Source organism: Triturus cristatus, chromosome 5_1 (genome assembly GCF_964204655.1).
Source record: "Triturus cristatus chromosome 5_1, aTriCri1.1, whole genome shotgun sequence".
Lineage (NCBI taxonomy): Eukaryota > Metazoa > Chordata > Amphibia > Caudata > Salamandridae > Triturus > Triturus cristatus.
In genome coordinates this window covers 866,802,192-866,821,742 of record NC_140587.1, presented here as the reverse complement: position 1 = coordinate 866,821,742, position 19,551 = coordinate 866,802,192, and the positions used below count along the sequence as shown (strand labels likewise).

The following is a 19,551-nucleotide window of genomic DNA, read 5'->3' as shown; positions in this document are numbered from 1 at the left end:
AAGGTGCTTCATCATCTGTAGGTTACAACTCAGCTGTTGTACAAATTGGGTTTTTCGATAAACGTACCCAAATCTCACCTGGTGCCCTCTCAGCGCAACCTGTTCATAGGGGCGGTACTGGAAACTACTGTGTGTCGGGCATTCCCACCTCCACAAAGGATTCTCGACATACAGGAAATGATTCCCTTGTTTTACGATGGAGCGGTTGTTCCAGTCCTGAAGGTCCTTCGCCTGCTCGGTCTGTTTGCTTCCTGCATTCTGTTGGTCAACCATGCACGCTGGCACATGAGGGCCCTCCAGTGGTGCCTCCACAGGCAGTGGTATCAGCACAAAGGAGATCTCAGGGAGTCTGTGAGGATCTCCAGAGAAGCTGCAGCGGATCTGTCTTGGTGGAGCGTGGAGGGCAATCTGTCTCAAGGAAAGCCCTTCCATCTACCTTCATCGGTGGCAACAGTGATAACGGATGCCTCTACCCTAGGGTGGGGAGCACATCTGGGGGATCTGGAGATCAAGGGTCTTTGGTCTCCAGAGGAAAGGCTGCTTCACATCAACCTTCTGGAATTGCGGGCGATATGTTTGGCGCTCAAGGCCTTTCTCCCTTCCCTCTGCTGTCAGTCGGTTCAAGTCCTGATGGACAACACTACCGCGATGTGGTATGTCAACAAGCAGGGAGGAGTGGGGTCTCTTTGTCTCTGCAGAGAGGCTCTGCGTCTCTGGTCCTGGGCTTCGGATCATCGGATTTGTCTGAAGGCAAATCATCTGGCCAGGGTTCTGAACGTACGTGCAGACAGTCTCAGTCTGCAGTTTTCCGCCGACCACGAGTGGAGGCTTCATCCAGAGGTGGTTCGTCACGTCTTTCGGATGTGGGGAACTCCTCGGGTGGCCCTGTTTACCACTCACGATAACGCTCAGTGCCCGTCATTCTGCAGTCTCCAGTATCCGATGCAGGGAGCGTTGGGGGACGCGTTTCAGTTGAGTTGGGGCTCACAACTCCTTTACGTGTTTCCTCCCATACCCTTGATTCCTCGGGTTCTGAGGAAGATTCGCCAAGACCGGGCCCAAGTTATATTGATCGCCCTGGATTGGCCAAGAAGGGTGTGGTATACGGATCTTCTCCACCTCTTCTCGTGCCCTCCGCTCCGTCTCCCTCTGAGGGCAGACCTCCTCTCGCAGTCGGAGGGGCAGGTTCTACACCCCCACCTCCAGAGCTTACACCTTCATGCCTGGAGATTGAACGGGGCAACCTGAATTCTTTTTCTTTCCCGTCAGATGTTGTAGATGTAATTTTGTCTGCCAGACGTCATTCCACCAAATCTATCTATTCCTATAGGTGGTCTAAATTTGTGCTCTGGTGTGAGGAGAAGTCAATTGATCCTTTGAGGGCTCGTTTATCTGACATTCTGCAGTTTGCCCTTTCTCTTGCTCAGCAAGGTTTTGCTGTAGCCACTGTAAAGGGATACTTATCGGCTTTGTCGGCATTCCTTTGCTTGCCAGATCAGCCGTCCTTGTTCAAATCGCCTATTGTTTTACGATTTCTGAAAGGCCTTACAAACAAGTTTCCTCCTACTCCTTTTATTGTGCCTCAATGGGACTTAAATCTTGTCTTAACTTTCCTGATGGGTTCTCCCTTCGAGCCCTTACACAAGTGTCCCTTGAGACTGTTGTCTTTCAAGACGGTTTTTCTCATTGCGATAACCTCGGCAAGGAGGGTAAGTGAGCTTCAAGCTCTGAGTTCAAAACCCCCGTTCTTGGCCATTCATGCTGAAAGAATGGTACTCAGGACCAGGGCTGCTTTTCTGCCTAAGATGGTAACTCCTTTCCATCTGGGGCAATCCATTACACTCCCTACCTTCTATCCTCACCCTTCCAAGGAGGAGGAGCGGCTTCACCATCTGGACCCTAAGAGGGCGGTGAGCTTCTACCTTGACAGGACAAAAGACTTTCGAGTTGATGACCTGCTCTTCGTGGGCTTTGTTGGCTGCAGGAAAGGCAGAGCGGTGCACAAGCGCACCCTTTCCAGAAGGATTGTCTTGTGCATCAAGATATGCTACTCTTTGGGTGGTAAGGAACCTCCAGAGGGTTTAAGGGCTCATTCTACTAGAGCTAAGTCTTCTACCTCTGCCTTGTCTAGAGGTGATCCTGTGGAGGACATTTGTAGGGCGGCAACTTGGACCTCCCTCCACACTTTCGCGAAGCATTACTACTTAGAATCTGAGGTGAGGAGGGACGGACACTTTGCTCGTTCCGTCCTTCAGGACTTTCCGGGAGTGGGACTGCTGTGGGAATCTTTTCACAAGGTGAGGAATCCACTGGCAGATGTATCCATCAGAAGAACAAGTTACTTACCTTGGGTAACGCTTTTTCTGGTGGATACAGTATCTGCCTGTGGATTCCTCACTGACCCACCCGCCTCCCCGTTGTCCACCCTTGTATACCTGCAATTTTAATGATGGTGTTTCAAAAGTGTATTTGTTATTTTCAAAGGCATTGTGCTATTTCTTTTGCCTTCCTATTTATTCGCCACACTGTGTGTGTTGATTTGTATATTATGTACTGTGTATACTGTGCATATATTGCTGTCAGTCCGTCCGTGTGCCTCGAAGGCACGGAAAAAACGGCGGAACTGACGTCATCACGCCGACAAGGTCTTCTTATGGATCCGGTGACGTCAGCGGAGTCGTGAGTGGAGCCGTGTCTCTGTGACGTCGTCTTCGACCTCATCGGCGTGGACTGCTACAAAAGTTTCCGAATGTTGCTGGCGCAGGGGATATTCACAAGGTGAGGAATCCAAAGGCAGATACTGTATCCACCAGAAAAAGCGTTACCGAAGGTAAGTAACTTGTTCTTCTTGCCAAAGGTTGTCACGCGCTTCCACATCGGGCAGACCATCACTTTGCCCACCTTTTTTCCGCCTCCGCATCCTTCAAGGGAAGAGAAGCGGCTCCACCGGCTGGACCCAAAACGTGCGCTCGCATTCTATCTGCAGCGTACACAGCAGTTCAGGTCGGGCGGTGCACAAACGGACCATCTCCCGGTGGGTCGTTCTGTGCATCAAAGCCTGTTACTCCTTGGCCAAGAAGGAGCCTCCTGTGGGACTGCGTGCCCATTCGACCAGGACAACTGCAGCCACTACTGCCTTGGGACGCGTGTCCCCTTGCAGGATATTTGTCAGGCAGCTACGTGGGCCTCGCTACACACGTTTACCAAGCACTACTGACAGTCAGGTCTGGAGAGATGGCTTCTTTGGCTGTTCTGTGCTCCGTGACTTTCTGGTGTAATCTTGTTCGCAGACCCACCACCAGGGTTGCTATTGCTTGGGTATCTATTCTAAGGTTAGGAATCTATCACTAACGTGTCTCTTTCAGATGCACACGTTACTTTTTGTGTAACAATATATCTATAAGAGACACTAGTTAGTGATAGATTCCTTACCGCCCCACCCATCCTCCCCGTTCTGCGATCTGATTCCTAGGTCATCCCCTTTTAGGGCCCTAGTTTTATGCACCAAAGGTCAGTTTCTCGCATGGCTCTGCGTTTCGGCACGGACAGTTGTGTACAGAACTGATGTCAGCACGCATGGGTGGCGACTAATTAGCCTCCGTGACGTCATCTCAGCGCGCACGATGTCAGTGACGGTCGCGGAGCCACGCGGCGCCACCTACTGGCACGCAGGGGTACTGCTAAGCAGAAAACTTTCCGGATCCAGACTGACGCCTGGGGAATATTATAAGATAAGGAATCTATCACTAACTAATGTCTCTTACAGATATATCGTTACACAAGTAGTAACTTGTGCTTTTATGTTAACGGTAGTGGTTTTAACGATATAAAAAAAAGAACTTCGGGAAAATAAGGTACAACTGTCTGGTGTCTTGACCTTAACACAGGTCATTAATATAGAACCATCATGACTTTCATAACTTCTTAGCCCATATCTGAATTCCTGGAATGGAAGGATACTCGTTCAAATCCCTTTTTCTCTGTCTAATGCAACAATGACAGTGAGGCAAATTGAGATTTTAACAATGTTATTTGTGAGAAGTATCGGCAATGCCAGTGGCAAGTCTACCCTTAATAAACTAAGTCTGCTGCAGATAAATTATTGCTGTGTTGCTAAGAGTTTTGTGTCCATTTGAAGTCTGCGCTCACAAGGGAGCCTGACCAAAACTTTCTGTTTAGACTGTATGGTTGTATGTTCCTTAAACAAAGTATGCAATCTTCCTTTTCTGATGGATACTTCTAACCGCAGATTACTTAGCTTTAGAATATCCCCAGGCATCAGCAGTGCTCGCACGTCCCATTAGGTGCTGCTTTGCAGCTCCCTGCTGACTTTGTAAGATCTGGAAATAACACGTGGATCCATATAATTCCTTTCATTCCGTGCCTGTGAAGTCTGATCTAGAGCTCCGCTCCCTCTCTTTTCCTCATCTGTTGACTGGAGGACTCTGAGATTTCTCAGACTCTTGGCCTACTGCATCCTCCTTGTTGGCTCAGGCAGGTGGCATATGTGGGGACTGCAGTGGAACCTGAAGTCTGTGGGTCCAGCACCAAGAGAACTTTTTGGATTCCATACAGATTTCGCTGAAGACTGCAAAATATTTGTAGTGGTGTTTATTCGACTGCAGTTGGAATAGCTGGAAACCCCTCTCCCTTCTCCACTCAGAGCTGACGGTAGTGAGGGCAGGTGGTCAGATGGGAGATGTGCTCTCAAGCAGAAACCCTTAGTCTACATTTACTTAATGGGGTTGCGAGTTATCCACCTGGCGCTGAAGGCCTTCCTACCATCCATCAAACAGTGGCTGGTACAGTTCCTCACAGACAACACCGCTGTGTGGTACTGAAACTGGTAGGGCAGTGTGTGGTCCTGGGTTCTGTGTCGAGAAGCTCTTTGCTTTCGGAGTTGACTGTGAAGTCTGGGCATTTCCCTGGTTGTTAACCACCTAACGGGCCCTTTAAATGCCATGACAGATGCGCTCAGCTGGCGGTGTCTGAATAATCATGAATAACGGTTACATCTGAGGTGGCACAGGGAATCTTCCAACAATGGGGAGAACCCTGGCAGGATCTTTTCGCCACCAACAAGAACATGCAGTGTCTATTGTTTTCCACATCGGAGTTCCCAAGAATTCTCTCTCAGCAAGAGTGGAGCACCAGACTCCTATATGCCTTTCTGCCCCTACCTCTTCTACCCCGAGCTATGACGAGGATCTAGAATGACCGTACCCAAGCCATTATAGTGGCTTTGTATTGACCTAGGAGAGTGTGGTACCCAGAACTTCTGGGCACGAACATCTGTCCTCCAGTCAGACTTGCACTTCAAAAGAAGCTCCTGCCGTAGCAGCAGGGTAAGGTTCTGGACCCAGGCCTGCACAATATACGCCTCCTTAAATAGATCTTGAGAGGCAGTAGTTGTCCGTATTTGAGCTCCCTCCTGAGGATGTGAATGGCATCCTTACTGCTTGGCGCCCTTCTACTAAGTCAGGTTACGCCAGGTGCTGGGACAATTTCGATTGGTTGGTGTGTCCGCCACACACACCCATTACAAGCCAACTTGTCAGATGTCTTATTTTTTGTTCTTTCCTTGGCTCAGCAAGGACTCTCAGAGGACACCATTCAAGGTTATTTGCTTGACTCTTTGTGTGTTTTTCTGTCTTCCGGACCAGCCATCCTTGTCTAAAATCACCTGTTTTGGTAATGTTTCTCATAGGTTTGCTCCTAAATCCTTTTTGACGTCACAATAAGATTTCAATTTGGTTCTTACTTTCCTCATGTGTACTTCCTCTGAGCTGATGCACAACTGCTCATTTTGTCTTCAAACTCTGAAGATTGTTCTTTGTTGCAATTACTTATGCTCGTCATGTGAGCTTCAGGCACTTTCTGTGCAGCTGTCCTACACCATCTTTTTGCCAGGCAAACTAGTGTTGAGGACCAAGGCAGCTTTTTTGCCAAAATACTTTTCACATTGGGCAATCCAGCTCCCTGCCAACATTCTTTGCTCTGTCTCACCCCTTGAAAGAGGAACGACTCCATCAGCTGAACCCCAAGAGAGCATTGAGTATTTACATAGATCGCACCAAAGACCATTGGGCGGACAATCAGCTTGTTGTAGGGTTTTCTGGTGCAAAGAAAGCAAGGTGGTGCAGAAAAGGACTTGAGGTGGATAGTTCTCTGCATCAAGGTCTGCAATGCATTGGACAAGAGGCAACCTCCAGAAGGGCTAAGGGTTCATTCTACCAGGACCAAGGCTGCTACCACTGCGTTGGCACACAGAGTGCCTGTTCTCAACATTTGTCAGGCTAGGACATGAGTATCCATACCCCCGTTTCTGAAGCACTACTGCCTTGGCAGCCAGATCTAACACGAAGAGCATTTTCGCCCATTTGGTCCTACAAGACTTGCTGTCTGAGCCTATTCTACAATGGAGGGTCTGTGGAAGGTACTGCTTTGGTATCGATTCTAAGGGTGAGGAATCTGCAGTTAAAAGTATCGATCAGAACAACAAGTTAATTACCTTTGGTAACTCTCTTTCTGGTGGATAATCTAACTGCAGATTCCTGACTGCCCTGCCGTCTCTCTTTTCTGTGAAATGGTATCTCTTTTCCATCTATTAAATTCCCAAGCTAGAGATCTGCGCACTGGTAATTTGATTGCTTTTTGCACTCCATGTCCAAGGGCGTGGACATGGTCAAGCAAGAAACTGATGTCCGCTTGCAGAGGTAGTGTTTACATGTGGCTCTGCTTGTCACTTCCAAACAAAACTGTCAGCGCCAAGCATGTGATAGCACTGCTGTGTAAATGCTTCTCGATCTAGACTTGCGCAGGAGATGTTTAAAAGATGAGGAATCTGCGGTTAGATACAGTATCCACCAGAAAGAGTGTTACTTCAGTACCTTTTCTTCAGATCTCTGAGAACTTTTGTTTTAGGCTGAATATTAGGAACCAGAGCTTTGTTGAGGAGAAGTCTTTTACACTGCAAGAATGAAATATCTTTAATTGGTATATTTATGACTTCTAAATATTGGGGGATCAGTCTTATCAAGAGAATTACCTACAGCCACCTGACGTGTGGATTTCTATAGGTTGGATGCATTGATGTTGATGACCCTTTCAGATTTTAAGATAACTGCATCCATGGTTCAGATAATGCCTTGTATTGATTTCATATGCAAAAGAAACAATTGATCGACGGAATGCTGGACAATGCAATCAGTCACCCCCAGTCACAAGGATCTGGGTTAAATCCATCATTCTTTTGCTCACCACACCACCCCAGTTTAGACCCAGCCATATGCAAATCAGTCTTGACCCTGTTCCTTTTGAGAACAGTCCAGCCCGAACTGCCAAGCCAGGTCCTCCCTGGACCAGAAACAAGCATCCTGGGACTGGTTTCAGAGCATCACCCTTTATCAGCTAGCTTGAATCCAGTGGTGTAGTGAGCACGGGACCCATGTGGGCGTTGTATGCCCAGACGTGGGTACGTTGCTCACTTTGCCACTGGATTCAAGCTAGCTTTGCTGATGAGGGCTGTTAGCCCAAAACCGGTCCCAGGATACTTGTTTCCGGTCCAGGGAAGACATGGCTTGGCAGTTCGGGCTGGACTGTTCCCATGAGGCACACGGTCAAGACTGATCTGCATATAGATGTGTCTGAACTGGGGTGGTGAAGTGATCTAAAGAACGTTGATGGATTCAACCCATATCTGTGACTGGGGGTGAGTGTCTGAAACGTTTCAGCACTCAGTCCATCATCTCCTTGTGTTTGCTTTGTATCGATTTGATGGCTTCATTTGATTGTCTTTTCTTAATTTTAAAAACATTTGCCAGCAGACAACCTGTTTTATTGGTAGTACAAGTTGAATTTTCACGTCTTCACCTTTTTGGCACCTATTGATGATAGTAAATTGCAATCGTTTCTGGGCATGACTGACTACTGTTCGGAGTATGTCGGAGACTATGGCTAGAAGTGTCTTCTTTCACGTGGTCTTTGTAGAGACCGGATTATGTCAAAGGGTGCACTGTTAATCTCCGTACCATGCCTAACCTCATTTGGGTGCGCCGAGCACAGGCGAAGAAAGAGCGTTACATTACATTTAATGAAAAGTGTTGGTCCCAGAGCAGGCGCATTTGTCGGGCCTTTTTTTTTGTGTCGCAGAACATTCACGGCTGGACCACCACTTTCAAACTACCAGTGAAACTTTCAGAGCGGAAGTTCTGGCAGCACTTTGAGGGAACTGGTTCTCGCTTTCCGGATGGTATAGTGTTTGACTAAAACATTTTAGGAGAGTAGGGTGTGTCGGGGGGCATTGATACCCGGCTGGATCCCTTTTGGGGCATACTGACCGTACACTACTTTTTATGCAGATCCCAATCAGTGTGCCTTCCTTTAGCCTGTTCACCCCTGCACCTGTATCTGTATCAGTGTTACCACTTGGCAGCGGTGGCTCCTCCGCTATGGTGGAGGAGCGTCAGTCGCCCCACTGCTTTCAAGCAGTGCGAGAAGCAAAAACATAAAATGATAATAACTTTTAGTTATTATCATTTTATGTTTGTGCCGCTATGAGGGCGGACGGGTGGGCGGGGCTGCTCTGCTCTTGGAGCCGGGAGGAGTGGTTTGTCCACTCCTAAGTGCGCAATGACTGTTTAGTCGGCCCTCTCGGGCCACCCAAACCAATCATGCGCACTTTCCCTGTTCTCCATGCAGGCGGCATTACAGCCTGCATGGAGAACATGCCCACCCCTCTGGCACTCAAGCCAATCACAACGCTACATTGCAGCGTTTTGATTGGCTTAGGGGAAGAAGCCTGCTGGCTGCTTCCCGTTCCTGAAGTCGGAGGCAGGAGAGCAGGAGCAGAGATGTGGGACCCAGCGGCAAGGTAAGTTTTTTAAAATGTTATTATGCTTGTTCCCTTCTGCAGTCGCGACCCCCCCTATGCCTGCCTCCCCACCCGCGAGCCGTGCGGTCCGCCACTGCAGCTTGGATGCATGGGCAGAGTTGTTACCTCAATACATGGAACCATGACTGATGCAAATAGGGGAATAAAGCCCTTTGAAATTCCTTGTGTACAAAATATGCTTTGGTGCAATCTGTATTACAGAGAGGGACGCACAGGTGTCTGTGGGCTGTTCCGTGCTCCAAATATGTGTTCATTGGGCCCCTAGTAGAGTGGGGCAAGCCGCTGATAGCTCGAGCCTGGCTCTGCTCAAAATCCATGTGGCAACTCAAGCCCATAACGAGCCAAGCTTTCATGTGGCTTCAGCCTACCTCCTCCCCTCTGTCCCTCTACCCAGAGCTGCAGACTGGGAACCACGTTCGAGACCTGGCGTCGGCTCAATATCCTCTGATTCAAGGTACACCATTTAATCCCCTTGTGCCTCCAAACAGAGCGTATTACCTTGAGTAACTGGTACTCGTTTAAAATGCTCCATATCTCTCAAATATGTGAGCTCAGAAGACCAGTTGTACAAAAACTTCTCAGTGCAGTGCTAAAACGTGCCATATTAACGTCAAAGATGCCAATGTTAAAGCGATACACTTTTAGAAATTTTAATGAGACTTTACCCAATTTAATATGATTTTTTTGTATGATTTATATAGCAAATATTTTCAGGGCTCGGCTCGTGCACGGGCTCTAAGATCGAGCCAGACCTATGGCTCGGCTCTCCCTTTTAATTTGCTCTCTCGCCCTCTTCCAGCCCCGAGGAACTTCTGTAACAGCGCTCCGGGATGGGGAGCGTTTATGACATTGCGTACTTCTACCCATAACTCCAGACTGAACTAATATTGCATATCAATCCAGTGGAGTTGGTCCAATTTGTGCTCAAATATGCCACGCTACGGCACAAGATCAACCGTGTTGTAAGCCAGTGGGTGTCTATTGTGGTCTTCACTAATTAACACCCTTATACGTTCACCTATTGAAAGATGTGCGATAGTCGGAGATCTTTCGAACCTGTGACAAAAATAGCATAGTCTTTTTCCGGAAGGCAACATGGCTACCTTGTTCAATATCCACTTATTCCCGCCTAACCATTCTGAGACCATGCTTAACGCACAGGAATACCGCTTGTTTTTCTAATTTATTTTTTATCGAAGAAGAAACCTTCCTGAGAAAATATCCAGAAAGCTATTTTGTAAGTATTTATCGTCATGAATTTGTACCTAAATACAGTAGACCCTTAACATTAATGCGAATTCCGCCGCGGTGCTGGAGAATTAATGAGTGGGCGAGGTTCGGGCGGCCCCCGGCCACTGTGACGTCGGACGGCCGGTGGCTGTCCGACGCATGGAAGGGGTTAAATTGAATCTTGGGAAAAAATAACAAACGTAGCCTTTCCAAAAATATTGTGCACGAAGCCGTTTATTTGTAAATGGGTTAAATTGTTTAGGTTGAATGACGCCCTGAAACTGTCTGTTCAATAGCTCAAACTGAATGCCCAAAAAACTGAGTTCCTGGTCATCTCCCCCCCTAATAACTCCAATGACATCCTGGAGTGTACTTACTCGATCACAACACTCAACTGCACACCGACCATAGTGGATTCTGCCAAATCTCTCGGTATAACCTTGGACAGCAACCTGAATATGCGTGAACACATCAACTCGATGGCCGAAACAGCCAGGTTCCATCTGTGCTACTTGAGAAAACTAAAACCGTTCCTTGAAACTGCCGACCTAAACAACGCAGTTCAGGCGTTAGTTATCTCCAGAATTGAATACGACTGCTCTACCCTATCTGGCCTGCCAAAGACTTCCATTGCCCCTCTAAAAGCTTGACTCAACGCAGCAGCTAGACTCTTATCTGGCTCAAAAAAATTTGACCACATTTCACCACATCTGAAGGCCTTGAAATGGCTTCCTCTTGAGGCCAGAATCCAGCTCAAACTGGCCTGCATCACACACAAAGCCCTGTACACGAACTCCCCGGCATACCTCGCCCAGAAATTGTGGTATCTGGGAAATTCAGAAACTCCCGGTCCACCAGAGACCTTGTGCTCCAGCCACCCCGCTTCCGCAAGAAAAAACATATAACTGAGTGTTCTCTGGGGCTGCACCAAGAATCTGGATCTTGCTAGCATCCTCAATCAGAAGAATACCTTCCCTGTCAATCTTCAAAAAGGAAGCTAAAATCTTCCTAATGAGCAAATTCCTCCTATAACTCTCCTTTATCGCGCATACCGCCTTTTATCATGGCTTTTGTTTCTGTGCATAATCTCCTGTACTGCTTGGCCCTCTCTGTGTATCAATTCTCACCCCTTCAAATGTTCTTCCGGTTCTCTCTGCCTTTTGCGATCATTGTGTCCCCTACTATACAACTGCTGGTTTTCCCTGTTTATCGCTTACATGTCACTCGCTGATTTTGGTACTGCACTGATTATTGTTATATAACTCTGTCTTTTATCCTATTGTGTTCAATTCCCTTAACCTCATTCCTTGTATCTTGCCTATGCCTAACCTGTACCTAACGTGTTAATCCCTGTAAAGCGCTTTGATACCCTAAGGGTCACTTTCGCGCTCTAGAAAACCTCAAATAAATAAATAAAAATAAATAAACTAATTCCTACAATTTGTCACAACAAAAGTTATAAATGACACAACGGCAATGCGTAGCTACTCGCCTCTCTGTTTGATTCCGTACAGGACTGCAACGTGCTTTTTAGGGTCTCGTTAGATCATGTGAATTAAAATAATTGTGGATTTCAGACCAGACGGGTTCAGAGATGCTTTCATGCTGCAAGTTCTAGCCTGCTTTTAGCCGTTGTTCCCACTAGATGGCAGTGTTGACAAAGTTTTGTGTTTCAGGCTGCATTCATGCTTCAGAACCTGCTTGTTATTCCGATGCCGGCAGATGTAGAAGAGACAGGGAACTGCTCTTGGCAGGTTAGTGGCAACTTAATTAACTACATTTGATCACGGAATTAACATTCATAACACCTCGAACTACTAGTTATAGCTAGAGACGATGCGGTTTGCTGTCGGGGGTAATATAGGAAAATATTAAATGGCACAACAATTGTGTGATACCTATTGGTTTAATATGATACTCTGATCTGAAAGAAAGTAAATTGTTTTTTTGCTGTTTATTAGGACACTTGTTTGAACCTTTGACTTTAGTTGCCCAATTTTTTCACGTAATTTTATGTTCATGGGATTTGTGCTTTCCTACTCTACATTTAATGCAGACAAATTGTTCCTTTATGAATTAACATAGAGGTTATGTACCACAAACCCGACCTCAGTAGTTATCTGAACGCTTAACAATTCCAATACACCACGTTGAGTTGCGGATGACTTCCATCTATATGCAATGGAAGCTTTAGAATTCAATTCATTAGCATTTAGGTACAAATGGGGAAGGCTTACCAAATTAAATTGACAAATATGGCTCGCCCAGATACTAACCAGTTGGTTTGTTGCATGGGCGTCTGTGGATCTGTTGGTCTGTGTTTGCACATGCCTGTGTCTATGTTGGGGTGTGTCGGTTAGTGACTGTGATTAGGTGTAGCTGGGCATATTGGTGTGCATGCATTCATCCATATGCTGTGCAGCACTTTGTGCAAATCAACCGCTATGCAAAAGCAAAACCTACGGGGTTTGTCAATGTTTTTTTGTTTCTTGAATACAAGCTTAAGACTGGCCTGCTTAGTTCTGATATTGGAAGGCGAATGGGTGTAGTCTGTGATGGCTGGCCTAGAGATGCTCGTTCATTGAGGGCAGCTGGATGTTTGGTGTTCACTCATAAATATCAAGGGCATACATGGCAGATGACGGGGTGATGGCGTTTTGCTTGAGCTGTAACTAAACAAATTGCTGATTGGTTTATATTATTGGTGTATGTTGGTACCGCTGTGTTTAATGCCCATTTAACATTTTAAATGAGCGTTGAAAGATTATCACTTTTGTAAAGTTGTTTTAACGTGTTGTGTGCAGCAGGGATGTATTTTGTGTGTTTCAGACGTTGACAGTGACAGTTTTGAGTTCTCAAATGAACAGCTGTAACACATGCTCATAACGCTGCTTCTCCTTCCAGGGCCCGTGTGTGCACGACGACGAGTCCGGGCTCTCGCTGGTAGGAAAGCCCGCTCTCCAGGCCTTGTTACACCACTGCCACTTCTATGAACACTTGAATCAAATGATTAAACATTGCTTCCTCAGCGCGCATACTTTCGACGCCAGTGTGAACTTTGCAGGTTGCACTCCACAAAATAATTCATCTGGTAAGTTATGGTCATGTGGTTTCGTTTAACAGTACTGAGATGGGTTTGCGTGGTCATTTATGTTGCTGAAGCAACGCTGTGTGTGTTTCCGAAGAGCATACCTTTTTCACGAACTCCATGATCACAGTGGTAAATGGAGCAGCATGCTAGCGAAAAGTCAAGGGTGCAAAAAAAGCTAGACTTTGCGTATTGAACAGATTATTGGGAAAAACGTGTCGTTTTCTCAGTTGTACGTTTATCCCCAAATTAAAGGGCTGTATCTCCCTTCTGCGAGGTAACGTATGATGTTTGACTGCAGTGTTCTCTTAATGTATGCAAACGCCTTGAGCACTTTTTTTTTTTTTTTATTCATTTCTATTGCGGGATAACTATAGCATTACATTGCAGATAACCATAGCATTACATTAGAGTTTGAGCACGCAATACTCAGTCTATTGCACATTTCAACATATATCGCATTCTGTTAGTTGTGCTCATACGAGTTCTCGCAGTGTGCTATGAAGCTAATAACAAGGCACGTCAAAGGTTGTTTATCCCTATTTTTCTCGTTACAACCTAACTATATTTACATTTTCCCATTGGGCATTTAAAACCACAAACATCTCAAAAACTTTAAGGCATAGCAGGACTATGCAGCAATTAACTGGACAATCTGTAGTATATCAGTTGGTGTCGTATGGACTGGCGTTCTGGCAGTTTATTTTAAGAACCATATGTCAACTCGTATATCAATTGTATATCGTGTTGGGTGACTAAGGGTGTGCTAGGTCCCCCTCTGTTGTATAACTCACTAATGGGGTCTGATCTGTCAGAGGCTCCCTCTGTGGACTGAAATGTCATATGTCTTGTAGCTCACCCTGATTGTCACCCACCCCTGACCAGGTGTGCCGCACTATGGATTTGATGTTGGGGTGGCCAAGGCAGCATTATCATCTCTGGTTCTCTCCCTCTGGGTGCCCGAGTGTGGGTAGTTGCCCGATCCCCCCGCTACCAGGTTCTGAGGTTGTAATTCAGTTAGTAGTAGTCGCCATGTTTCCAAGTCCCGCTCGGCTTTCTCGTTGGTGCGGACTATCCGCAGTCTTCTTTCCTCAGCCACCCCCCCACGCCTCCATATCTGCCAACCAATGTATCGCAACACGCCTTATAGCAAGTACCAGCCCCAATTGCGCAAACATGTGATGCATTTTATTAGTCGTCTTTGGGTTGGGAGTACGCCTAACAGGCAGTGTTTAATGGTGCTCTTAGCTCGTAGACCCGTCGCTGCTCTAAGTGCCTCCTGTACCCCCCCTCCAGTATTGCCAAAGATGAGGACAATCCCACGTCATGTGTAGAAAGGTAGCCGGTTCCTGCCGCAGCAGGGGCATCCTGTGGAGTGTGCCATATTGATGCACGCAAGTCTAAGGGGTGTCATGTATGTGTGGTGCATACAGTTAAATTGTATGAGCTTGAAACGGCCATTGCTGGCTACATCCCGTACCTGTGCAAACACTCTCTTCCATTCAGTATCCATGAGCGGTGTTGGCAAGTCTATTGACCATCTATCCCTGACCTGCGCAACATCCACTTTCCGATCCTCGTGGAGTCCTTTGTGATAGGGTTTGTCCGTATGGAGACTGTAGTATTGAGCCTCTGAAATTTAAGCGGGAGCGTCACTAGAAGTGCTGGTATTGACTTCTTTGGTGCTGGGTTATAAATCAGTGATGCACGGATACTCTGTTTCTCCAACACAGCTAACTGATATGGTTTTAAAGGTAGCTTAAAAATGGTAGCAAGCGTTAGTTATCAGTCCTGTGCAGAGAACCTCCTAGTGCCATAAAGGTTTGAAGCTCTTTCATATCTTATTTAAAAGCTTTGGATTCTCAAAAACATTCCCTGAAAGTGATGTGGACAACTAAAGTAAAGTATTTTTTGACCAGGAGCGTACACATGAACAGAGAGCTATACCTGCATTTGTTGCTAGCTGGTTAGGAACCTCTCAAGAAGTAGATTTCCCAGCTCAATTAGTGAAACCACCAGTACCAAGCTTACTTTTCAACCATAGCTAAGAAGGGAGCAGAGAATTTAGAACACCTACTGGCTATCAGAGAAGTAAGCTGACAGCAGATAACACCCAACTTGTCCTCTCTCTCTCTCAGCGAACCCCACCCAGACAAAGACCAACATCCACAACTGCTTGAAGAACGTAGGAACATGGATGAGATGGGAGAGGATGTAGCCTAACGGTTAGGGTGGTGGATGTCAAATCTGGGGAACCGGGTTCGAGTCTCGGCAACGACGCTCAACATCCTGTGATTCTGGGCGAATCACTTAATCTCCCCGTGCTTAACAAAAATGAATGTGTCCTCCTGTAACGCAACTGGTGCTCATGTAAAGCGCTCTGATACTTAATTTCGGTCAAGTTCGCGCTACATAAAACTTAGAGGATAAAAAATACTGCCTCAAACTGAACATAGATAAGAAGGAAGTCCTGATCTTCGGTAGACACATTACCCTCTGGAACGACTCCTGGTGGCCGACAGAGCTCATACCTACCCCACACCAAAAGACCATGCCTGCAACCTTGGCATCGTACTAGACAGCAAACTCTCCACCGAACACCAAGTCAACGACGTCGCCTCAGTATGCTTTCATACGATTGCACAGATGCCACGAATGCACCACAACTGCACCGGAGGCGGATCCTTCTCTCACCTCGCCACCAAAGCCTGGAACAACCTCTCTCTCCACCTCTGCACCTCTTCCTCGCTCAACCACTTCATGAAGGAACTTAAGACCTGGCTTTTTGACGGAGACCGGCAGCACAGCACCTGGATACCCCCCAGGGTGATAAGTCGCGCATTAAAAATACTATTTGATATGATCTATGATATGATAAGGTAAAACCTCAAGGACTTGCAGCCTAATCAGCACTGACATTCAGTACACTCTGATGGTTCACCCTTAGGGCAAGGAAGCAAATCTTGTAAAAGTGTATTTACATGAGAGTTGTGAAGCATTTAGACGTCGTTCTTTACCTATTGAATCAATAATGCCTAAATACTGAAACTGCTGCAGATAATTTGCAAGATCTGTAGTTCAGCATATTTTGTAATGTTTTAATTTGTTTGCTGGCACTACATTCAACTTTGGTAATTATTGCTGGGGGTGTCTTTCAAATATAAGGAATCTGCTGAATAAATAATGTCTTATTAGTAAAGAAGCTTACTATTTCCGATTCTCTGATCAGTACTGCTTCCCTCTATAGTCTTCATCTCACTGCCATCTTACTTTTCTTTTACTGTAATCTTCCTCTTCGCTCTGAATACGCCAGATCTGATGGCACAGGGTTTCCAGTGGAATTTATACCATAGGGTTTTATCAGATCTGGTCAGCAGCACCAGTGTGATACTGACACTGTGAACGGGTTTTGGGGTAAAGTATGCTCCAAAGATGATTTGCAGTAGGTACACTTTATGAATTGGAATGAAGAACAGTGTTCTCAAGGAGCTTTTTCTTCTTGTTTAATGTACTTTGAAAGCAAATTAATTTATAATTGTAAATCATTAATTTTATATAAGTAGGTTTTCTTAAACATGTTTCGGTTTTTCATAATCTCATAATAAAAAAAAAGCAAGGGAACATAAAAATGACCTATATCCCGCAACCGAGAAGAGCTGATGTGTTCCAATAATGGGCGAACACTAGATGTCCTAATTGACAAGATTTCCAAATGGATTGCGCTGCCCCTCTCCATGGCTGCCAGGGTATCTCTGATCAAGATGGTTGTGCTGCCCAAATTGCTTTACCTTTTCACCAACATTCCTCATGCTCCCAGCCACCACTTTTTCAAAAGTATTAAAACCCAGCTGATCTGTCTGGTGTGGGGCGGAAAGCAACCCAGACTAACCTGGGACGTCCTCACGCGACCCTTTGCCGCCGGAGGATTCAAAGTCCCTGATTTGGAACTCTATTTCTCGTGTGCCCAGGCTCACTTCGCAGCTTATTGGATGCACCCCCCCTTACATGCCTCACTTAGCTATAGAAGACAGGTACAAGACCCCCACACCCTGCGCGGCGTACCTAAGCATCCTTGCGTTCCCCAGACACCTAGCTTGCACCACAGTACAATGTACCACCAGCGCCTGGCGAGATCTGGCGCATAGAATCCAATGCCCCCTACTCTATTCGCTCTTAGCGCCTCTACAGGGGCGACACAATCTTCCTGTCACGCAGGAGGGAGGTTGCCGCCGTATGCTGCGCAAGCTGTCCTGTCTCACCTGGGGTCAACTGTACACACACAGGAAGTTATGCACCTGCGATGAATACTTCGGCACCACCTCCCCCACCCCCTGGAGCGATTCTATTACATTAGGCTTAGACAAGATATGCGGTCTCTCACCCAATGCTTCCCGCTAGAACCTCCCATTATGCTTCCTCTACACGTTCTCTTACATCAGACCACTCCCGCACATGTGGTGTCACTGCTCTATCGCACCACCCAGAAGGCACGGGAGAGGGCACCATGCTGTGTCAGAACTGAATGGTGTCAATAAAGGATTTTTGAACCTAAAAAAAACAAAAACATAAAAATGACACAAGAGAATCATGCTTTTTTTTCTTGTAGGGTTGGATGATACTGTTCTTTTCTGGAGGGTTCCGTCCAATTTTTCCAATGGGTCACAAGGTTCTCGATCCACATCAACTACTACGGTAAGTGCAGTGTGTGTGTTTGACAAAACAGTCTTTTGTGGTGTTCACAGTTTGAATAAATTCTAATTGTGATGAAGTTCCCAACTAGGATGGGGTCTTGTAGTGTTGTGCTTTGTAAAATGCCCTCTTCTTCATGCAATCTTATTATTATTCCGTTACTTCCAAGGTTTGTAGCTTTGTACAGTGTGTTTTCTTAACCCCATTAGCGACTGTTTGTATTAAGCATGGCAAACTTAGTGTTCTGGACTTCAGTTTCAAATGGATGTGGTCCAGAGGATTCTCGGGTGGCTGAGGGAGGCGTAGAAGGTGCAAGCACAAATGCTGGACATACCCTTCTATGACTAGCTTCTTTTTGGGGCAAAATACTTCTTCCTAGAAAATTCAAGGAGAATAAAGTCCACGGTGCAGCTTGAGCACTGGGTCTAGCATCTCCAGCATGAAAATGTACGTACCACAGCAACCAGTTTAGTAGGAAGAGACAACCTATGGAAACTGCTCAGGCCAGAATGTCAGGCTACTTAAATCCCTTCCTGCGAGAGCTTTGTTACCACTCATCTGTCCTCCTTCCTACCCCACACACAAACACCTTAATGAAGGATATTTTGTCATTGCTCCTTAAGGACTTTGTATAAAGTGCGCTTCAGGTTTAGAGGGGCAAATATGTTTTTGCGATGAAGTATTCCTTTACCCCTACGAAAGCTAGGGCATTACAGCCTATCTTGGATTTCTAACTTTCATTTCCCTTTTATTGAAGTGCAGTCCGAACAAAATTAACAATTCTAGCCTGCTAACAAACCAGTTCGGTGTTTTCCTTTTAACGGTCTCTTGGAAACTTTTCAATGGGCATATCTACCAAAGGTGAGCACTGCTTCTACTACACAATTTATAATAATCTCCCATGTTTTAGGCCTAATTGACGATAATTGTTGTTTCAGAAGCTTTTAAGTAGAACACCTGGTTGGTGTGTAAGACTTGTTGGACGCAGTCTCTCATAATCCCCTCATGGACTCCCACATATGAGTTTTGTGGTCAAACAGAGAACACTTACAGTTTGCATTTCTGCTGTTCAGGGCCTAGGCAACCCCTAGAGTATTAACAACGACAATCTGATCAAGACATCTAGCAGCAGATTCCTTAACTTTTGAATTCTCCGCAGGTGCCAGTCTGGATCCGAATATTTACAACAGTACCTCTGCACGGCAGGGAACGGCGTCGTACTGCTCTGCGATGACGCCGACTCCGGTACTGACGTCAGTGGAGCCATAAAAGTCCCCTCTGGTTCGCGGACGTCCGTTCCTTCTTTTACACACTGTAACGCGGATCCGGAGAAGCGGTTCTACAGGTCAATTTTTTCTTGACCTGCTTCAACTATTTGTGTCAGTGGAACAGTGTGCCTCTGTCTGATGTCTACAAATTTCAAACCTTGTGGGTCTTGTAGCCAACATATGTTGGTGAAGGACCCGCATGCAATTTGTATGTGGTGTTAAGGCGAGCACCACAATACCGAAGATTGTGGCTGCTGCCAGAAACTAATACCAAAGTCGTTAAAGGAGCGAAGTTTGAAGTTGATGGTGGCGCGTGTGTCACGATCCCCGAAGGCTTCTCAGCCTCGGTCTTCGTCTCGGGAAAAGCAAGCTCGATCTAGGAG

General features: G+C 46.3%; 1 protein-coding gene across 4 annotated transcripts in view; it reads left to right on the top strand.

The window, feature by feature from the left end:
* RTTN (rotatin) overlaps window positions 1–19,551 on the top strand; it is a 1,165,399-nt gene that overhangs the window by 857,264 nt on the left and 288,584 nt on the right. For all 4 annotated transcript variants that reach the window (XR_014961587.1, XM_085605903.1, XM_085605904.1 and 1 more), the window contains 3 exons: window positions 11,800–11,877; window positions 13,028–13,214; window positions 17,818–17,903. Coding sequence is in view for 3 of the 4 variants with exons in the window: in XM_085605903.1 (XP_085462029.1) it covers window positions 11,800–11,877; window positions 13,028–13,214; window positions 17,818–17,903 (351 nt within the window). In the remaining variant the exon portion in view is untranslated. The remainder of the gene's footprint in view (window positions 1–11,799; window positions 11,878–13,027; window positions 13,215–17,817; window positions 17,904–19,551) is intronic.